Below are 20,295 nucleotides of genomic sequence, written 5' to 3'. Positions count from 1 at the left end.
TGCTTTACCTTTTTCTGTCTGAAATTACTAATCTTTTAATTACAAAAATGAATAAAGTGGAAGGCATTCCTCAATAGGGTACTTATCTACCCAGGTTTGGAGAAGCACTAGTCAACCAAACTCTTGAAACCTTGCAGAAAAGAGTGCACTACAATGACAAGAACGTTCAGAAGGTCTTTACCTTTTACCTCTGATTTTAAACTGCTCTCCTCATGCTGCTCAGCAGTCAGGGTGCACGGAAGGTGCCCTTAAGCTTTAGGAGCTATGCATTTGTCATATCCTTGGCAGGATATAACCCGTATAGCTTAAGCTACTGCAATAGTGATCAATTTGATAAACACGAGCTGCTCTTCTACTGCTACATACATGCATTTAGACACAGCATAGAGACTACTCCAGCAGTCTTGCACCTTTCAGATTCAAGACAACCTTACTTCTCTAACTGCCCACTTCTTAAAAATAAGGTAATTACAAACAATACTCTAACAGAACAAACCTGCAATGCCAGCTAAGAAAAGGGCATTCATGTATACCAGTACAATGTATAAGTGTTACAAATGAAAGATGACTTGGGTGTAGTAATAAGGTAAAACACACACTACCATGCAAGACTCTGAAACAGGAAGTCGAGTATAAATAAAGATCACTATACAACGGAAGCAACTACAAGCAAAGATCACTAAACATTAATTGTAGAATTAGAAAATGATATACCTGGGGTCTTGATGGCAAACAGCACCTGAGGTTCGATTAATGCTTGCATCACTGTTGTCTGGCCATTTAATAAAAATAGCAAGTGTCTCCTGGAAATAGAAAAATAAAAACATGAAATGTGCAATGTACAAAAGCAGTATATCTTAGCATTTGAAAGCAGCTCACTACTCTGTGACCTATTTTAAAGGTTTTAAATGCTAGAAATTCCAGAAACTATGCATCTCTTAATATAAATCAAGTGACACCCAACAAGAAGGGGTATGATTGCATTTTGTACAGGTGTCAGCTTGTCACAACTCCCTGCAGTCATGCAAAACAGTTAAGAACTGCAACAGGAGGAAAAGGGCAGAAACAGTGTGAATAAAACATTAAAATGAAGAATATGACCTTGTGTTTAACTAAAATGTCATTGACTGACTTGCATACTTTGGTAACCACACAATCTTTAATGATCAAACCTTGTCAGTGCATACTTGAAGACCAGAACACCAAGTACAAAATATATAAACATGTTTACAATACAAAACATGGAGATGTGCAGAAGAATTCCTTCCCATCCCCTTCCTGACACCTTTATAGGCTTTCTTTCACTACAGCTCAGTGTTCTTCACTCACTCAACCTGACAGCAGTCTCTTTCCCACCTAATTTCCCCTCCTCCACACTTCTCTCTCGCTAGATCCCATCTATTCCTATGTGCCTCATTCTTTCTTCTTTCTTTCTGAACTTCTCTACTACATCCTACTCTAAAGATTACTTCTCTCTTACTCATACCTATCTAAACATAGAAAAATATCTACTTCCTGCCATGCTTCTCTTGTATAGTCAACTATTCTGGCTATTCTTGAATAGCTTTATATCTTGTAATCCTTGTATGTACCTCTACTATATGAGCTTATGTAGTGTACAATTTATTTGTACCAATCTTTATTCTGTTTGGGCCTTTTCCTCCCGGACCTCCACTGAAAAAGAGCATCTGCCAATTAGGACTTTCCTGGTTATCAAACATTAAATAAATAAAATAAATTGCAGGAAGGCTCTCTGTAAGGGAATGTTCACAAGAGGATGAAGAGTTTTCAGAGCTCTCAACAGTATGCATCTCAACAGCAATTGTTGCTACTGACCCCCCCCCCTCCCAAATGGTGAGAGATCTAACCTTTACTGCAACCTGGCATTCTAAGTACAGAATGTGACAAACAGGTCAATAAAAAAACAGAGATATGATAATAAAAAGAGTGGGAGATTTTCCATTTGGCAAGTTTGTGTGGCATGGGATCAGGTCAATCCACTGAAGACGATTTCGGCAAACACCAAGAAACAGAACCCAGTTTGCTGAAACAGCCTTCAAAGAAAAGTGGAGACTGCCTTTTTCTCCACTCCTGTGCAGCCTCAACGTTGGTATAAAATTGTTTCAATGCTCACTGAAGGCGGTTTTGGCAAGAATATTTTTTTTCAAACAAGAAACTTCTTTATTAATCACTTATGACATAGGCAATCATGCATTTGTATAAATGAAAACAACCCATACTGACTATCTTAGTTACAAGCTTCACAAACATTGATAATTTTAGATGCAAACATTATAAATCAATTATAATCTATCCGATAACTGTCAAATATTACATAACATTCATATTTGTAAACCTCATTCCTCCCCATATGTATTGTTCCTACAATTTCCATTTTTCTTATGTAATTTGCTCCTAACCTTTTTTAAAGATACCAATTAAAGTTGTTTTAATTTGGTTACTATATTCACTACTTCCAGTACAGTTGGTTTATACTCCAATTTCTATTCTCTAGTAAATGCTTTATTGGCAGCCACCATAATTAGTCTCAGAAAGGCCTGTGTCTAGGCAATTCCGATTCTGTTATCATAAGCTTAATAAAATAATTTTCCTAGTTACAACTTAGCTCACCCAGTATCTCTGATATAGTCTGCAGGGAATTTTTAAAGTCTGTCAACTCATTACACTCCCAGAAAACATGTTCTAAATTACCTCTTTCTTGTCCATCACACATCCAACATTTGCTGAATACCTGAGCAAAAATTCTCTGGAGTCTATATTACTATCTTTGCAAATATTTCCAAGCAAAAATCCTAAATCTTCTAGATTTTATAGCATATTTAGTAGACAAACATGTCCCACCATTATTTCTTTGTCAACTGCTTATCCAATCTCTCTTCCCAATCTTTTCTAACCTCCTCTGATTGATTATTATAGTTATCATGCAATATTTTATATGCTTTGCTCAGTATTCCTTTAACAGCAGCTTCTGCTCTATATTCTACTTGGTCTTTCATTTAGGATCCCCCCTCCCATTTCTTTCTCTTTGCCTTTACTCTAATATCAATCCTTGACAGGGAAGGCAATCTCTCTAACCTGCAGTCCAAATAAATTATTGGCATCTTGCTATTCTATCATTCCCTCTCTAGTTACATGCTCCCAATAACTTGGTTCCTTTGCCAGTTTACTCCAATAAATTCCAGCCCCCTCTTGCCTATTGTCTTTATCCCTAATTGCAGACAACCCTATTGGCAGAATCTTTCGCCATTCCCGTGTTGGATTAGTTCTTAGAATATTTTCAGCTATATTATGAATATATTCTGAATTATTGTTTTTCTCCTTAAAGGCTGTGTTGAAAATCCCAGTCTCTCTCTGTTTCTTGAGCTTCCCCCTCTTTCAACATCATCCCTTTCCATTTTGAAATATAGGCTTCTGCTTGTGCTCTGTACAGGAGCCTTAAGTGTGTAGTTCTGAATACCCCTTCAAATCGGGTAATCCCAATTTGTCTTGTTCTACTGGAAGAATCATCTTATCCCACTTGACTCTTGGCATATTCCCTTCCCAGATAAAATCCTTCAGATCTTTAAAAACTGCTATCTACAACTTCTCCTCTGGTTGATAAAAATACCCGACCTGTACACAAGATTAAAGGGACTAAACTTTTTAACTGCTTGTATCTTACTATCTTTATAAAAGAGCTTCCAATTTCTCAGTTTTTGTATTATCTTTTGTGTAGTCACTTCCCACATATCCTTAGCTGTTACACTGGAATCATTGTTAACCCATACTCTTAAATACTGAATTTTATTATCTCTCCAAAAATATGGATACTGCTGAACCAATTTGTGTGTGTACATAATTCACTGTTATTGCCTTTGTGTTAGCTTCTTTAATTTTGCATCCCAAAATCTGAAACAGTCTCAAAATATTCCACAACAATGTAATGTCTTTCTTCTGGTTTTATCAGGTATAAAATATCTGCAAACAGAGCTTTCCTTGACTACCATACCAATTACATCCTTGAATTTCAAAGTCCCTTACTTTCTTTGCCAATGGTTCTAAATATAAGGCAAATAAAGGTGAAACAGGACACCCTTCCCCGGTTCCTCTGCTCAAGCAGAAATTATCACTGCGGAACCCATCCACTTTAATTTTCACCTCCGATCCCTCATATATCCTCCTATCAATGTTACAATTTTACCAGGGAATGCAAATGCTTCCATTGCCCTGCTCAAAGCCCAGGCTTACAATGTGCTTTCTCTGTATCAAGACCCACCAACAACAGTGGTATTTCCCTACATTTTGCTTCCCTCTGGATCATCAATGTTCTGTTAATGTTGTCAAATGTTTGCCTCCCCTCCACATAACCGCAGTGATCCATATCCATCAGTTTTGGCATCACTTCTGCCACTTTTTTAGGCATTATGACAAGCATTTTATAATCATGGTTTAGTATTGAAATGGGCCTGTATGAAGCTGGATCTGATGGATCTTTACCCTCTTTAGGTATTACAGCTACCACCACTTTCTTCCTGGATGTTGGTACTTCTCTTCAAATGCCATTAACCAAAACCTTCCAGATACTCATTTTTTTCCCTCCTAGCTTGCAAACTTCCACAGAAACACCATCTTATTCCTGGGGCTGTTCTACATATTGGTTATACATCACCATTTTACCTCATCTCCTCCTAACCTGTTAGTAATTGAGCATAGTCTACCTCTACATTTGGCACATTTAACTCTTCCATAAACATTTCCATTTGTATCTTTTCTTGATTTCCATATTTCTCTGTTTTATACAGACTTTCATAGAATTTCTGAAATATTTTCAATACTTCTACATGATCCCTTGTTATCTTTGTTATAGGCTCCCTAAGCTTGGCAACAGCCACTTCTTTCTGTTGCGTGAGTAGCTGTGCTAAAAGTTTTTGTGCTCTAGAGTTATCAAAAAACAGTTGCTTAACAGAATTTTTTCTAAACTCATGCATATTACTGAAGTAATCCCTTATTTTCTGTTTAGCATTCTGCAGTTGCTCTGCTTCTTGTTCTGTGAGATTCACTCTATTTTTTAATACTTTAACATTTGTCATTCCCTCTAAATAATTCTTGTTACTCTTTAACCACAACTCTCTTTTACTTCCACCCTAATTTTAAACTCTGTTTTAATTTTATCCCACTCCCTATCTATATTGTCAGAAAAAATTCTATCCTCTCTTATAGTTTCTGAACAATTTCTGCAACCTATTCCTTAAATTCCTCTCTTTTCAACAGATAGAGGCAAAGTGCCATTCTCATTGTTATTTCATTACTCAGTTTTTATTATAGTTATTATGGACACATGATCTGAAATAGTTACTGGGTGCACATCAAGACATTTAATTAAATGCACATGTTCCCGTGAAATGTAAATTCTGTCGAGCCTAGTCCAATTTTTGTATCTTGGGGAATAATATGTACATTCATTCCTAACTCTTAGCACTGAATTTGAATTTTCCATGCCAAATATTTACATGTCTTCAGAAGTCTACTCTACTTTGTTATACTTTCCTTTCTGGGTCCCCAGACACATCTTCACTGTTGCAAATCAATTTCCAGTACCCACCTATAACTAATACTTATTGCTGAAAGCTGATTTCCCCCAGAATTTTCTTAAGCTCCATTATAGCAGTTTTAGGTGGAATATAAATATGTACCAGTAGCTCTTTAGTGCGACAAATGTACCATTATCTGTTTATCTTCTTCTATCACTATTGGAGCTCCTCTTGCAATACAAGTACTCTTCGTTTCCTTTGTATCATGTATTCCACAGAATAACCGCCTGAAAAACTTGATTTTTCAAATTCCAATGTTCAGTTCTTTCCAAGAGTGTCTCCTGAAGCTAGGCTATTTGCACTCTACATTTTTTAATATAATGCACTAGTCTTTCTTTTTGCATTTATCTGTAAGACCACTGACATTTAAAGACAAGGCAGAAAGCATCATTGTATTTAAACGGTATTATTCCCACCTTTTGTGTGTAACAGCTATTTTGCTGAATTTCTAGCTCCAGCATTTGTGTTACATGCATATACTGTTTGGCAGGTTGATCTTTTATAGAACTGTTTTTGTCATAACCATTTGAAGCTATGTCACACCTTACAAAACGTTTTGTTTTATTGAAAGCCCTCAAAAAACAAACAAAAAAAACACACCCAAATACCCCCCTAAAGCCTATTAGCTTAACACACAACTGTCTACATCTTCAAATATTTAAGTTTTACCCTCCTAATAAGAACACATGTTGCAAACTAACAGCCACACTCACAGACTTTGGTTAACTTAAAAGAAAAGGTATCCATGCTAATATGGATGGGTGCAGCCTGGGCTTCTTCAAAGTGCTATATGGTTTTGTCTTATCTTTATAGCTCTCCCAACTGGGAAGACACTTGAATATGTTTCATAGAACATTATCTCCTAGCTATTTCTCTATCAGATTGTCTTCTAGAGAAAAAAAACTGTAATATTCAATATTCTTTTTCAGATGGATTAATTACTTCAGGGCAGACAAGCTAGCTGGATTAAATGTAAAAAACTGGTATAAAACCTGTTTTGAAATATAGGAGGGACTTATAAAATTTCCTTATGCATTTTTGTTGATATTTTTTTTTGTTTTCCAGGCGTTATTTTAAATAGTAATTTTAAATTGGTTAATTATTACTGGCTGGCAATTAGCTTTAGTATATATAGCTTCACTGCAGTTATATTTGTGTTGTGGCATTGACAAAATTTACTTGAAACCTTTGCTGTTTTAATCTGCATTTTATTAAAGTTCTGACAGTTTGACAGTTGAGCCCCATGTTTGTTTTTTCTTATTTTATGTTTTATTAATGTGTTGGGCTCATTTAGACACTACAGAGTTTTTTTTCATTCTAATTTTTGATTTACTACGATCCTTGTATCACGTCCGTCACTGCCAGCAATATGGACATGCAGCCCGGTTGTTCCTCAAGATCCACTCTGTGAAATGCACTGGTGAGCAGTTCATTATTAAGTCTGCTTGTGGGGAAGAAAATCCATTACTTCGGAGTGCACAATGTACTGACTCCTGAATAAGGCTGCACCTAGCCAAGAACGGATGGATGTAATTAGCAGCATTCATACTTTGGAGTCTAAAGTGATGCAATTTAAGAGAATCCATTGGCAATGTTTTGCCTTTCATGGTTATTTAGAGATGGAGATTGTTCCATGAGGACTACACATTACTAAAATGCCAACTTCTGGTAATTCCAATAAACAAAACCACGGAAGGTGCAAATAAAGTCACTATAAACAAATAAAGCACCTCGGACCCAGAAGGTAGATAACGAACAGTTTTAATACAGTATTAACGCCAAGAAAATAAAACAAACGTTTTCGTCCTCAACTTCATCAGATAAATTCATGCACTTAAAATCACCTTTTATAAATCACTTAATTAACAATCATCCAATGGATTTAGCTTTGCAATTAAATAGCTTTGGCTTTGCAATTAAATACAAAAGCTTATAATGTATACTTCACTTTCTTACAAAAGGGCTATATCTGATTTTTTTTTTTTTTTTATAGATTTATAGATTAGTACTAGGCTAACTGCCCTTGCGAGCCATTTTAAGCCTAGACAATTATCCCTTGTGAGACTCAAACCCTGCACCTTGTGTTTGTAAGGCAAGCACCTCAACCATTAGGACACCCTCCCAACCTATATATAAAATATTTGATACAACATCAGATGTAAAACCGACATAAAAACACTTATAAAACAGATGTGTGGATATCTTTTATATGCAATATATGTTGTTTAAAATATAAATTATTTGAAAGGACACTTAAAAACTAATAGTTCCCTCTACTGGATGTCTACATTATTACAAGCTAAAAATACATTTTGAAAACTAAACCTAAAAAGACTTCACACACACTAACAAACCATTTAAAAAATACATAAATTAGTGGAAATATGTATACCTTTTCAGATCTCAATTTTAAAACAGGAATCAGAGATATCATATCATTGAGACCTGGAACTTTACTGGCTTCTAAAATTATTTGCCAGTACAACTCTATATTCTACAAGTGTTTCCCACATACCACCCCCTAGGGTCTACGGCCACTGTTTCCAAGATAAAGAACTGAAATTCTGCTTGCTTACAAACAATACAATGCCTATTCAATGCATTGTTTTCACTTCTAGTCCTGACATCATAAAGGTGCTCATATATTCTTTGCTTGAGCTTCCTTTCACTCTTACCAATAGAAAATGCATCACATTTTTTACAAAGAACTAAATAAATAATACCTTTAGTATTACAATTCGCAAAGGTATTTAAAGTCAACTTTCTTTTCCTTGCTTTCAAGTACATGGATTCTCCTACTGCAAGGTGTGAACAATAACTACAGCTTCCACACTTAAATAAACCTTTTTTCTTTTTAGTACCCATTTCTAAGCTGTGTCCGTTTGCACCTCTCTCCAGTATATTTTTAATATTATTACCTCTCCTATATATATATATATATATATATATATATATATATATATATATATACACACTTTAGTTCAATATCAAAAATGTGATTTAAATCTGACAATTTTGCAAAATTTTTCCACTCTTTATCCACTATTCTTCTAACTACCCCTGACCGACCATCATATGTAGTAATAATTCCTGAATTATAATTGTCATTTGTATTTTCATTATATCTTATTTGTGTATTGGCTGTTTCTGGTTTACCTAAAGTAAGGGCAAATCTACCTCCCCTTTCACCAGTAACTTCCTTGCATATTTGGTCAAACAATTCTTCAGGATAACCCCCGTTTAAAAACATCTCTTTCAACACTTCACACTCACTAAAAAACGTGTTTTCATCTGAAGTCATTCTGCTCAAACGTACTAATTGACCCTTTAATACTCCCCTCTTTTGGTGGGGTGGATGTGAACTAGTGTAGTATAAATATGAGTTCGAAAACGTCTCCTTTCGATATATTTTAGACTTAAAACCTTCATTAGTCTTAACTATGTTAACATCCAAATAATTTAATTGTTCATAATTAAAATTGTATGTAAATTCTAAAAAAATGGTTGTTCCATTAACATAATCAACAAACATCTTAAAATCATCTTCATTTCCTTGCCATAAAAAACACAAATCATCTAGAAATCTGCCATAAAGAATCCACTTACTATTAAAATCTGAAGTTAATATGTATTTATTTTCCCAGTAGGCCATTATAACGTTAGCATATATAGGTGCACAATGTGCACCCATAGCAACCCCTTCTAGTCTGCTTGAAATATTCTCCTTCAAAAAAAATAAAATTGTTCTTCAACACTATTTCCATTAACACTAAGACTGTTCTAAATTCATTATTTGTGATTTCAATGAAACCAACCAACATTTCCTCAAACCACTCTAAGCCTGTATCATGTGGTATACTTGTAAATAAATCTATGACATCCAAGGTACCAAATACTGTTTTGTCTGTACATAAATTTTAAACATTTTAAACATATATTGCATATAAAAGATATCCACACATCAGTTTTATAAGTGTTTTTATGTCGATTTTACATCTGATGTATCAAATATTTTATATATACGATTCATATATAGCCCTTTTGTAAGAAAGTGAAGTGTACATTATAAGCTTTTGTATTTAATTGCAAAGCCAAAGCTATTTAATTGCAAAGCTAAATCCATTGGATGAATGTTAAGTGATTTATAAAAGGTGATTTTAAGTGCATGAATTTATCTGATGAAGTTGAGGACAAAAACGTTTATTTTCTTGGCGTTAATACTGTATTAAAACTGTTCGTTATCTACCTTCTGGGTCCGAGGTGCTTTATTCGTTTATAACTTCTGGTAATTCCCATCCTAATTTACATAAATCTTGGCAAGAACTAAATCTTAAATTAAGCGTGGATTATACCCACTTCATGAATGATGTTTAACATAGAGTCTTAACTGTCTGTAGATATAGAGATGACGGAGGATAAAATAGTACATTCGCTCAATTTTCAGTCAGTCTCTATTGAATATGATGAAATGATCATGAAAATAAAACCATTTGAATAGAAACTTATTACCAAGAAGCGTAAGCTGGCAAGAGGCATCTGTGACTAAGAATCACCATGTTTTCCATTGGCCTAAGCAATTTAACCGCTCAACTAATCCTTCTTCCGTTAATGTGGATTTAGCTGTTAAAACCCCTATTACATTTTTGAATTGTGCTAAGACTGGCAAGCAGTCTGAGATTTAGATGATTGTTTTTCCATTCTGCTTAACAATAATTTGCCTGTGAATAACGATACAACCAACAGCAAGGCGACTGAATCAGCCACCAATGCAGTTATAATAGAATCGTCAACAGAACATAATACGGGAACCAGTCGTGTTTCAAGTGGAATTTTTTTTAGCATTCCCCAAAATACAGTTAGAACTTCTGATGCAGGTTCAGCACCAAACAAGGGGTCAAAGTGTTACCATGACATGGAAGAATCGTAAAGAACAGCCAACACAGGAGAGGAACACAGACTCCTATGAAGATAGGACCAGTTACCAGAAGCAACACTGATATACTGACTGGCATAACTGTTCACAATCTATCACACTACTCACTTTCTGTTGAAGAAATGCAGCTTTTAGATAGAGGTTTAACTTTTATTCCTGCTACTGAAGGCAATATTAGTGACTGCTTGACTGAATTGAGACTTTTTATGAGGAATATTGAACTAAAAATGTTAGAGAACGAGTCCTCTTAACAAGATCAACTTAAAAGAAAAAGCTTGTTTGTGCCTACATCCATACCTGCTATTAAGACTTTCTATAATATGTGTGAGGATCAATTTTATAGGATTTTTTTTATAGTAAATGCGGTAAATACTATAACTTGACCTCCAAAGAGAGGAGAGGTTTGTTTAACCTCTGTATGAATAATAACAATTATTCAACAAGCTGACAAAGGTGGCAAGACTGTGGTTATGAACAAAGAGCAGTACTACACCTGGATGTATGATTTGCTACTGACTGACAACTTGTTTACAAAGATAAGTAGGATAGAAACTAATTATACTCTTGTCAAAATGCAATTGCATGACAGGGTTATGGAAGGCTACATCACTCCTGAAATTTAAAATGATTTATGTACACCCGAACCTGTTATGCCAGCCATTTATGGGTTGCCCAAAATTCACAAAAATGCTCAAGTTCCATCAATGAAACGTATAGTCTCGGGCAATAGATGGGCTACTACAGCTGTTTCTAAATATTTAGAAAAGCAACTGTCACCTTTTCTAGCATATAGTAATAGTTGCACCAACGATACCAATGCTTTTCTCGGTTCATTTTAAAGATGGCACAGGACTACTCAATGTGTTAATTTCATCTTTGCAACACTGGATATTAAGTCTCTATTTATAGTTATTCCCAATGATTATTGGCATTGAAGCAATAAGGGAATTTTTTAATGTTCATGGTAGCTTAACAGGAAGCAAAATAGAGCTACTATGCAGAATGTTAGATTTAGTTCTATCAATAACATCTTTACACTTAATGGAGAGTTCTTTCATCAGCAACTGGGAGTTGCTATGGGCACCCCCAGTTGCTAATACTTAAACCAATCTAGTCTTTGTGAACTGGGAGGAAAAATACATTTATAATGGTCACTCAATGTCCAATTTTAAGAATCCATATTTAAAGTATTATGTGAGATCTGTTGATGATATACTGTTGGTTTGGACTGGCAGTGTTGCCCAATTAGAAACTTCTATTATGGAATTACATAACACTACTAATTTCCTTACTTTCGATTTGAAACACTCTACTCAGCAAACTGATTTTTTAGATGTAACTCTTTAAAGTGGGTCATATAAACACCACCATATATACGAAGAATGTTCAAACTTCTAGACTTTTGCATTAAGATAGTATTCACCCTAGATCTGTGTACAAAATTGCTGTGGAGAATCAATGTATCAGAGCAAGCAGGCTTAATACCAATAATAAACAGTTTCTATCTGAACTTTCAAAAATGTCCATAGATTTTCATCTAAGGGGCTATGACCAATTAATGACTGATCAGGCTAAAGTAGATGTAATTGCTGAAAGAGATAGTTTTACAAAACCTGTTTTTTTCAGATAGACGTGATGTACCTATGCATACCAAATGCACTGCTGATTACATCAGGTATGTTATGAAACATAGACATACTCCTGTGATAAGAGATGTAATTTGTAAAAAGTGGGCAATATTGCAATCAAACCCAGAAGTTAGGGAAATAGTAGTTAATAAACCTCACTTCACTTTTAGTAGAGAGTGGAATCTGAAATCACATTTGTGTTACAAGGATTAGATGTTTAAACAAATTTCTGTCCCTGAATTGAAAAACCAAAGGTATGATCCCATGTCATAACTGATCTGTTTGTAATACTATTAATGTAGAGACTACTTTTGTATATCCCATTACAAAGAGAACTTTTAACTTGGAAGTTTTTGCCACTTGCTCTACTGATAATATAGTGTATTTGGCTAACTTTATAAAGTATGAACATTTTTACATCGGGAAAACTAATCAAAAACTGAAAAAGAATACAGTCACACCTCTCTGAAATAAAAAAGTAGACAATAATGCTTTATCAAAACATATGATTGAAGGAAGTGACCACAGTTTTAAATCTAGGGTTATACAGAAATTATATGTTAATGTTAGAGGTGGTGATACAGGTATTAGAACTGAAATGGTTGAACACAGGTAGATTAATTATTTCAGGGCAGACAAAACACCTGGATTAAATATATATAAAAAAAAAAACTAGTATAAAACTTGTATGAAAATACAGGAGGGACTTCTTATGAAATTTCTTTATGAATTTGTGTTGATTTTTTCATGTTTTCTGGGAGTTTTTATTGTTTTAAACAATGTTATATTTTTAATTGGCTAGCAATTAGTTTTAGTATATTTAACTTCATTGCAGTTGTATTTGTGTTGTAGCATTGACAAAGAATTCTTTTACTCGAAAGCTTTGCTGCTTTAATCTGCATTTTATTAAAGTTCTGACGGTTTGACAGTTGAGCGAAGTGTTTGCTTTTTCTTATATTATGTTTTATTAATGTGTTGGGCTTATTCAGACACTATGGACAGGTTTTTCATTCTAATTTCTGCTTCATTTCCAATGTACTCAATTCTTCGTCAACTCTTGTGCTATTTTCCTTCTCTCATGAAATTTTCCTTTGAACCATTGGAAAAGGTTTCACTGGCACAGTCTCTCTATGGTCTTTATTACCAGCAAACAAGAATCAATCGCCTTCTATTTCAAAGCTCACTTTGTTTAATTTTTTTTTCTTTCCTCTTTAGCATGTACTTCATCAAAAAATTATTTCATGGAAGAATATTTTGAAGATTGCTGGGTACAGCAGCTTGAATCTCATGCCTGATTCAACATTCCCTGAATAGCGGAGTATATTTACTCATTGTACACTCGGCAGAAAAAGGAGTAATCATTCTCCACAAACACACTGCTGTCTCCCACTTTTAGTACTTTGTCCTTCTGCCACAGTTTTGTCAAAATCAACTACTTCCGCTGGTAGGATTGCATCTTTACTATTAAAGTTCTAGGTTGCTTTCTCACAGCCAGGTTTGAGGCACACACATTATGTGCCCTTTCTATTAACAACTCATGCTGTGGAATACCAGTCCAGTTACTTATTTGTGCTTTCATAAAATTAATACAGTCTGGTCCTTGCAGCTTCTCTTGTACAGCTGAAAATCTCAGGTTTTTCCCTACGTGCTCTGTTGTAACATCTCTTCTGAAGTAGTCTCGTATTCAGTCAGCCTTTTCATTTCAGCCTCTGTTTTTTTTTTCAGTTTTATCACCTCATCTGAACATCTGCTTAAAGCTTCTTCCATTTTCCAATCTTTTGTTGTTTGAGTTGATATATTCCATCAGTGTTTTATTTATTTTAACCAGGTCTGTGTGCAGTTGTCTTTGCTTTCCTTCAGGTTACTGGAAGTCATGTCTGGAGCTTGCACTACTTTTTGCTGAACAGCTCCAGTACTTTTCCCAGCAAGTGTTTTCCTCACCTTCTGTAGCTGATTTTCCTTCAGTTTCACTGTATTTCTTTTTTCCTGGCATCTAAGCAGTGCACTTATCTAAGAAAAGAAAATCATTCTATGTCATTCAACTTATTGGTGATCATATGGCATCCAGGTCCAAAGATGTTATAGTACCACTCTACTAGGCCCTTATCAGACCTGTCGTTGAATACAGTGCCCACTTTGGCATGTATCCTAACCAGACACTTGCAGCAGTTGGAACACTCACAAACGTTTTTCACCAGGAGAACTCAGGGCTTGAAATACACTGTCCTGCATTGATCGCCTAATGGTTCTGTCTCAGTTACTGTATTCAGTTTCCTACAGGCTGTTGAGAGGGGATCTTTGCTGGACTTACAGGGCCTCCTCAGACCCAGCCCTGATGAATCTGTTGCACATGCAGATAACAAAGCACCAGAAACATTAGATCCAAGGATCTGAACTTCACTTGTAAAATAAACAGAACCTACTGGAGACCGAGAGAGAGAGGGGTGTCCCGAAGGATCCCTGCACTATGGAACTTGCTCCCCATCAATGTAAAACAGAGTTAATCTCTGACGCTATTCAAAAGTAACCTTAACTGGATGGGAAATCAAATTTTCCTCCAGTCTGGTCCCCATGACCCTTACGGACAGAATCTGTCAGTAAGAAAAGTATTTTCCTAACACTTCCCTTACAAATCATTAGTTACATCCCTATTATTATGTCACCCCATACAGATGTCCATGATACTCAGGACCCAAATAGTTTGAGGTGACTGGCTAGGCTTGTAAGAGCCCTAAAGGGCCCTAATTGTTAACCTAGTTGTAACCTATAAATCTAAGAGAACAAAGGAGTAAGAAGAAATAAATAGCAAAGGAAAACAGTTTAGAGTCTAAGCATTTTTTGAATTGTAAGCTTTTCAAAGACTTTAGCTACTATCCAGAATGCATATTTAATTAATCTATTTTATTTACTATTTATGTAATGTTTGTTGACCGGGAAAGTCCAACTGGGCACATGCACTTTTTCAGAAGAGGCCTAAACAGAATGAAAATTGTTACAAATGGCAAATTATACAATACATAAACCCATACAGTAGTGGTACAGACAAGGATAACAAGATATAAAGAGATACTCAAGAACAAACAGAACAGTCCTTCCAAGCATCCTTCTCCTACAAGAGAAGGATGCTTGGAAACAGTTATTTGTCTTTGTTTAGATAGGTATGATTAATAGAGAAGTAAACACAGTAGGATGTAGTAGAGAATTTCAGAAAGAAAGAAAAAAAGAAAGGAAGGATGGCACAGAGGAATAGATAGGGGATCTAGATGAGAAAGAGAAACTCACATTCGATTAAGTAAAGATCAACAGTGAGGCTTACTGAAGGAAAGTTTATAGAGAGGGCAGGAATGAGACAGATGTAAGGCAGGAGCAGAGCCAAGAATTAGATGAGATTTGAGGAGAAATTTGAACTGTAGGTGATTTGGTAAGGTAAATATGTTTTGGGGATTGAGTTCCATGTTCTGGCAATGCAGTTGGAATAAAGAGAATCACCAGAAATGTTGTTAGCTTTTGTTGCTTGTAAGAAGAATTTGTCAGAAGATCTAAGTATTCTTTTATTAGACTGGGGATGAAGTAGGTTGTGGAGTGTAGGATGCCTGTCTGGGATGTAAAGTATGCCGTGGGCCTTAATGAGTTGGGTGTATGAGGTAATTGGGGAGCTCAAGCCAGTTTAGTTTGCATATGGCAGTACAGTGAAGGGATCCATGAGGAGAGTTGGTGGTGAATCTGGCAATTTTGTTGTAGCAGGCATCTAAGCTTTGCCAGGTCTGTTTTGTACAGGTGGGTGAGAATGGGTCTGGCATAAAGAAGAGTAGAGATTCAGTGTGTTCTGGCAATAGATTGTCTTATGGAGCTGGTGAGGAAGTGTTTGACTATGAAGCAGTGCTCAGAAAGGGATTTTTTAAAATTTGTGTATATTTATGCCTAGCTTCAGCTGTTTGTCCCAGACGAGGCCTGTTTGCAAGGAGACCCGTTTACCAATGGCGGTCTTAAATGGAGCCAGTTGTGTATTATGCAATCCTGTGAATTTCTTAGGGAGTAGGACCGTTCCTTGATTGGCAGCATAATAGCAATAAGCAGAGCCAGTGTTAGCATTTGGGGGCCCCTGGACACTTTCACTCTAAGTATCAGCATGCCACTGCCACCCCTCCTAAGCAAGCTTTTAGTCGTTTTTTCCATTTCACTGTTGCAGTATTCATAACAACAGGGATCCCCTGCCAAGGGTGGCCCTAAGTCTGGCCAGTATACCAAAGCCTTATGTCCTTAAAGCAGCCTAAGGCTTTGGTATACTAGCTGGATGTCAGACTGCCCTTGGCAGGGATCCCCCTACTGTTATGAATACTGCAAAGGTGAAGAGAAGGATATCTACCATTACAGTAAAATTTTACACAACTGTACTTTGATGGTGCAGAACTTTAGAGGTAGTATACATGGGGTGAACTGCAGCTTCAATGGTCCTTATATTATGAGAGGTCTGTGTACCACACTATGTTCGCCCATCTCTTGGGCTCGCCACACCTTGCACATTACTTTTTTCTCCTTTTTATCTCATTTTGCCTTGCTCTTCAGCATTTTCAAGAAACCACGATTCTGTATATACTCAATAGCATTTTTTTCCTTTTTACACAACCTTTTCATCCACGGATGGCTTGAAAAGAAACTATGATTAATTCATTGTTGCTGTTCAACTTCAGTTTTCCTTGCAGCCTTTCAACACACCTTTACTAAAACAGCACAGTAATAACTGTTTAGGAAATAGCACAATTAAGCTGGGGCTTCCAGAAGCCATGGGGTTATTTGATGCATTTTAGAGCATTTTCCAACCCTTTAATCCAGTGGTGGCCTGAACAAAACTCATGAGTAAGAAAAGAACGTTAGTCTTATCTTTTTTTTCTTTTAAGGAAGACATAAGTTGAGTCCAAGGCTTAATATTCAAAGCTGACAAAAATAATAGACAAATGTTAATCACCACAGAATGCACTAGCTGGGATGGCACCCTCAGGGCATATCAGAAAAGTACAGTTTTGTACCTACCATAAATGTAGATGTCCGATAGGTATGCATCTGCAGTCATCACATATGGGTTGTCCTGCCTCAGGCAGCCCTTCGGTCGGCCGGATTCCAAAGTCTGGGTCCGGCGTCGGCTGATGTCGCCCATTCCCCGACGTCACCACGCCTGGGGTATAAAAGCGTCAGCCTACGCCATCTTCCTCAGTTTTTCTTGCCCCAGATGCTAGGTGCCCCCTAGGAAGGCTAAATTTGGAAAAATGCAATAAAAAATCCAAACATTTGCAAATATATATATATATATATATATATATATATATATATATATATCTGTATAAAACAAATACACCATAATAGATCCCCCAGCTAGCTAATAGAGAGGTAAGCACGCTAGGAGTACCACAGAGGGGAAGGAGGGAGAGTAAACCTGACTGCAGATGCATACCTATCGGACATCTACATTTATGGTAGGTACAAAACTGTACTATGTCCTTCAAGGATGCATCTGCAGTCATCACATATGGGTAGAATACCATAGCCAATCTGGGGGTGGAGGTACTAGGAAAAGGATGGTGTAGCTAAGATACCCTGCAGGACAGCCGTAGCAAAGCCTGCTCTGGATCTGGAATATAGAGGCAAATTGTAATGCTTGGCAAATGTATGCATGGAGCTCCATGTGGCAGCTTCTAAAATGTCTTTTGTAGCCACCCCTCTTAAGAAGGCTGTGGAGGTGGCTGTGGCTCTCGTAGAATGAGGTCTAATGTTAGCTGGTACAGTCTTTCCAGGAAATGAGTAACAAAAGCGGATTGCAATTTCCTATCCATTTTGTCTGTTTGAAAATTGCTTTTCCTTGAGTACCAGCAGCATATGCTACCAACAGCTGGTCAGTTTTTCTGAAGCCTTTAGTTCTGTCCAAGTAGTAGCGCAACTGTCTGTGAATGTCCAGGGTGTGCAGCAGTTTCTCCCCTTTGTTTTGTGGATTTGGGAAGAAGGTAGGCAAGTGAATGGCTTGATTCAATGAAACCCTGGATACCACCTTTGGCATAAAAGTAGGATTAGTTCATAATGAAACTCTATCCCGATGGAAAATGATAAATGGCTGAACTGCCATCAGGGCCTGCAATTCCGAAACTCTTCTTGCTGAGGTTATTGCCAGAAGGAAAGCAGTCTTCCATGAGAGGTACTGTAGATCTGCAGATGCTGCTGGTTCAAATGGAGGCAGTGTTAGTTTTTCCAACACGTAGTTAAGGTCCCAAGCAGGTAGAGGTGGTTTCCTAGGGGGTTTGATATTTTTGATCCCTCTTAGAAACTGTATTAGGAGAGGATGAGAAAAGACAGGAGGATCAGTATTGTACTCTGCTGAAATTGCTGAAGCATGAATCTTAATAGACGAGTAAGACAGTCCATTGTGGAACATTTCTGCCAAGTATTCCAGGATATGTGCCATGTTCATCATTGTCGCATCTAGGCCCTTTGTGGTGTTCCAGATGAGAAATCTTTTCCATTTTGCTGAGTATGTCTTCCTTGTGGAAGGGCGGCGAGCTTCCAGAATAATATTCTTTACTCTCTGGGATAGCTTATCCTGGGTATGAGTCAAGGTATTCTCCACGCTGTTAGTTGCAATGTTTTCAGGTTGGAGTGAAGAGTTTTGTATCTGTGCTGTGTCAGTAGAAGTGGCCATAGAGGTAGGGGCCATGGCTTCGTACGTGACATGCTCCTTAGCAGTGGGTACCAGTGCTGTCTTGGCCAGTCCGGAGCTATCAGGATCACTTTTGGCTGCTCTGCCCTGATCTTCAGTAACACCTTGGTCATTAATGGAATAGGAGGAAATGCATACACTGTCAGATTTCTCCAGCTGAAAGAGAGGGCGTCCACTTTCCACGCTTGTGGGTGGTATGTCCTTGAGCAAAATTTCTTTAGTTGATTGTGGGGGGATGCAAATAGATCTATGTCCGGGCTCCCCCAAGATTGTGTTATCTGTTGGAAAATGTCTGGGTGCAGCATCCATTCGTGTGCATCCATGATATTTCTGCTTAAGCTGTCCGCCAGTGTATTGTCCTTCCCTGGCACAAACTGAGCTTGTAGCTGTATATTGAGTTTCAAGGAAATATCCCATAGATTCACTGCCAGTCTGCACAGAGGGTAAGAATGGGTACCTCCTTGCTTGTTTATGTACCACATAACTGTGGTGTTGTCTGTCCTTAGTAGATGGCCTTGATGCAGAAAGAGTTTGAAGGCCTCGATTGCATGTATCACTGCTTGCATGTATCACTGCTAGCATTTCTTTTTGATTTATGTGCATGCGTAGCTCCTTTCGTGACCACTGTCCTTGGATACCTCTGCCCTCCATGTGAGCTTCCCAACCTAGGTCTGAAGCGTCTGTTGTAACAGTTTAGGAGGTTTTTGGCTTTGTGAAGGGCAGCCCTCCGTTGGACTGGCTGGCCTGAGCCCACCACAGAAATTCCTTGTGAAGGCATGGAATGAGTGGGATTAAAGTTTCCAAACCGTGACTGTGCTGAGTCCATAAACTCCTTAGGTACCACTGTAGCTTTCTCATATGTAGCCTTGCTTGTGGAATCAGAAGAATACAGGATGCCATGTAACCCAGGGCCTGCAGGATTTTTCTTGCAGTCAGCTGAGCTTGTCTCGTCAGATTCCTGAAGTAATCCGGTAGTTGACTTTGTTTTTCTTCTGTGAGATAAGCCATTTTGGTGGTTGTATCTAGATCCGCACCCAGAAAGGTTATTCTTTGGGATGGAACAAGTCTTGATTTGTGCATGTTGACTGTATATCCCAAGGCCTGTAGAAGATTGATGGCATAATTTAAGTCCTTTATCAGAGTTTGTTGGTTGTCCGCTTGTATAAGGCAGTCGTCCAGATATGGGTAGATCTGAATCCCCTGGAGTCTGCAGTGTGCTATTACTGATGCCAGGCATTTCGTGAATACTCTGGGTGCAGTAGATAAGCCAAAGGGCAATGCTGAGAATTAATAATGCTCTGACCCTGCAAGAAATCTGAGGTATCTTCTGCAACTTTGTCTGATAGGGACATGCAGGTATGCCTCCTTGAGGTCTAGAGTAACCAGCCAAGACCCCTTGCCCAGCATGGGAAGGAGTTGCTGTAGAGTCAGCATTTTGAA

At 37.2% G+C, this 20,295-nt stretch overlaps 1 protein-coding gene across 1 annotated transcript in view; it reads right to left on the bottom strand.

The window, feature by feature from the left end:
- The window catches only part of RHBDF2 (rhomboid 5 homolog 2), a 1,958,103-nt gene that overhangs the window by 915,168 nt on the left and 1,022,640 nt on the right, over positions 1-20,295 (bottom strand). The window contains exon 12 of the mRNA XM_044089036.1: positions 715-803. Coding sequence (XP_043944971.1) covers positions 715-803 — 89 coding nt within the window. The remainder of the gene's footprint in view (positions 1-714; positions 804-20,295) is intronic.

This window comes from Protopterus annectens, chromosome 12.part0, assembly GCF_019279795.1.
Source record: "Protopterus annectens isolate FY-2018-M chromosome 12.part0, PAN1.0, whole genome shotgun sequence".
Taxonomy (NCBI): Eukaryota; Metazoa; Chordata; order Ceratodontiformes; family Protopteridae; genus Protopterus; species Protopterus annectens.
Note: the sequence above shows the minus strand (reverse complement) of the source record. Positions and strands in the feature narration are given on the sequence as shown.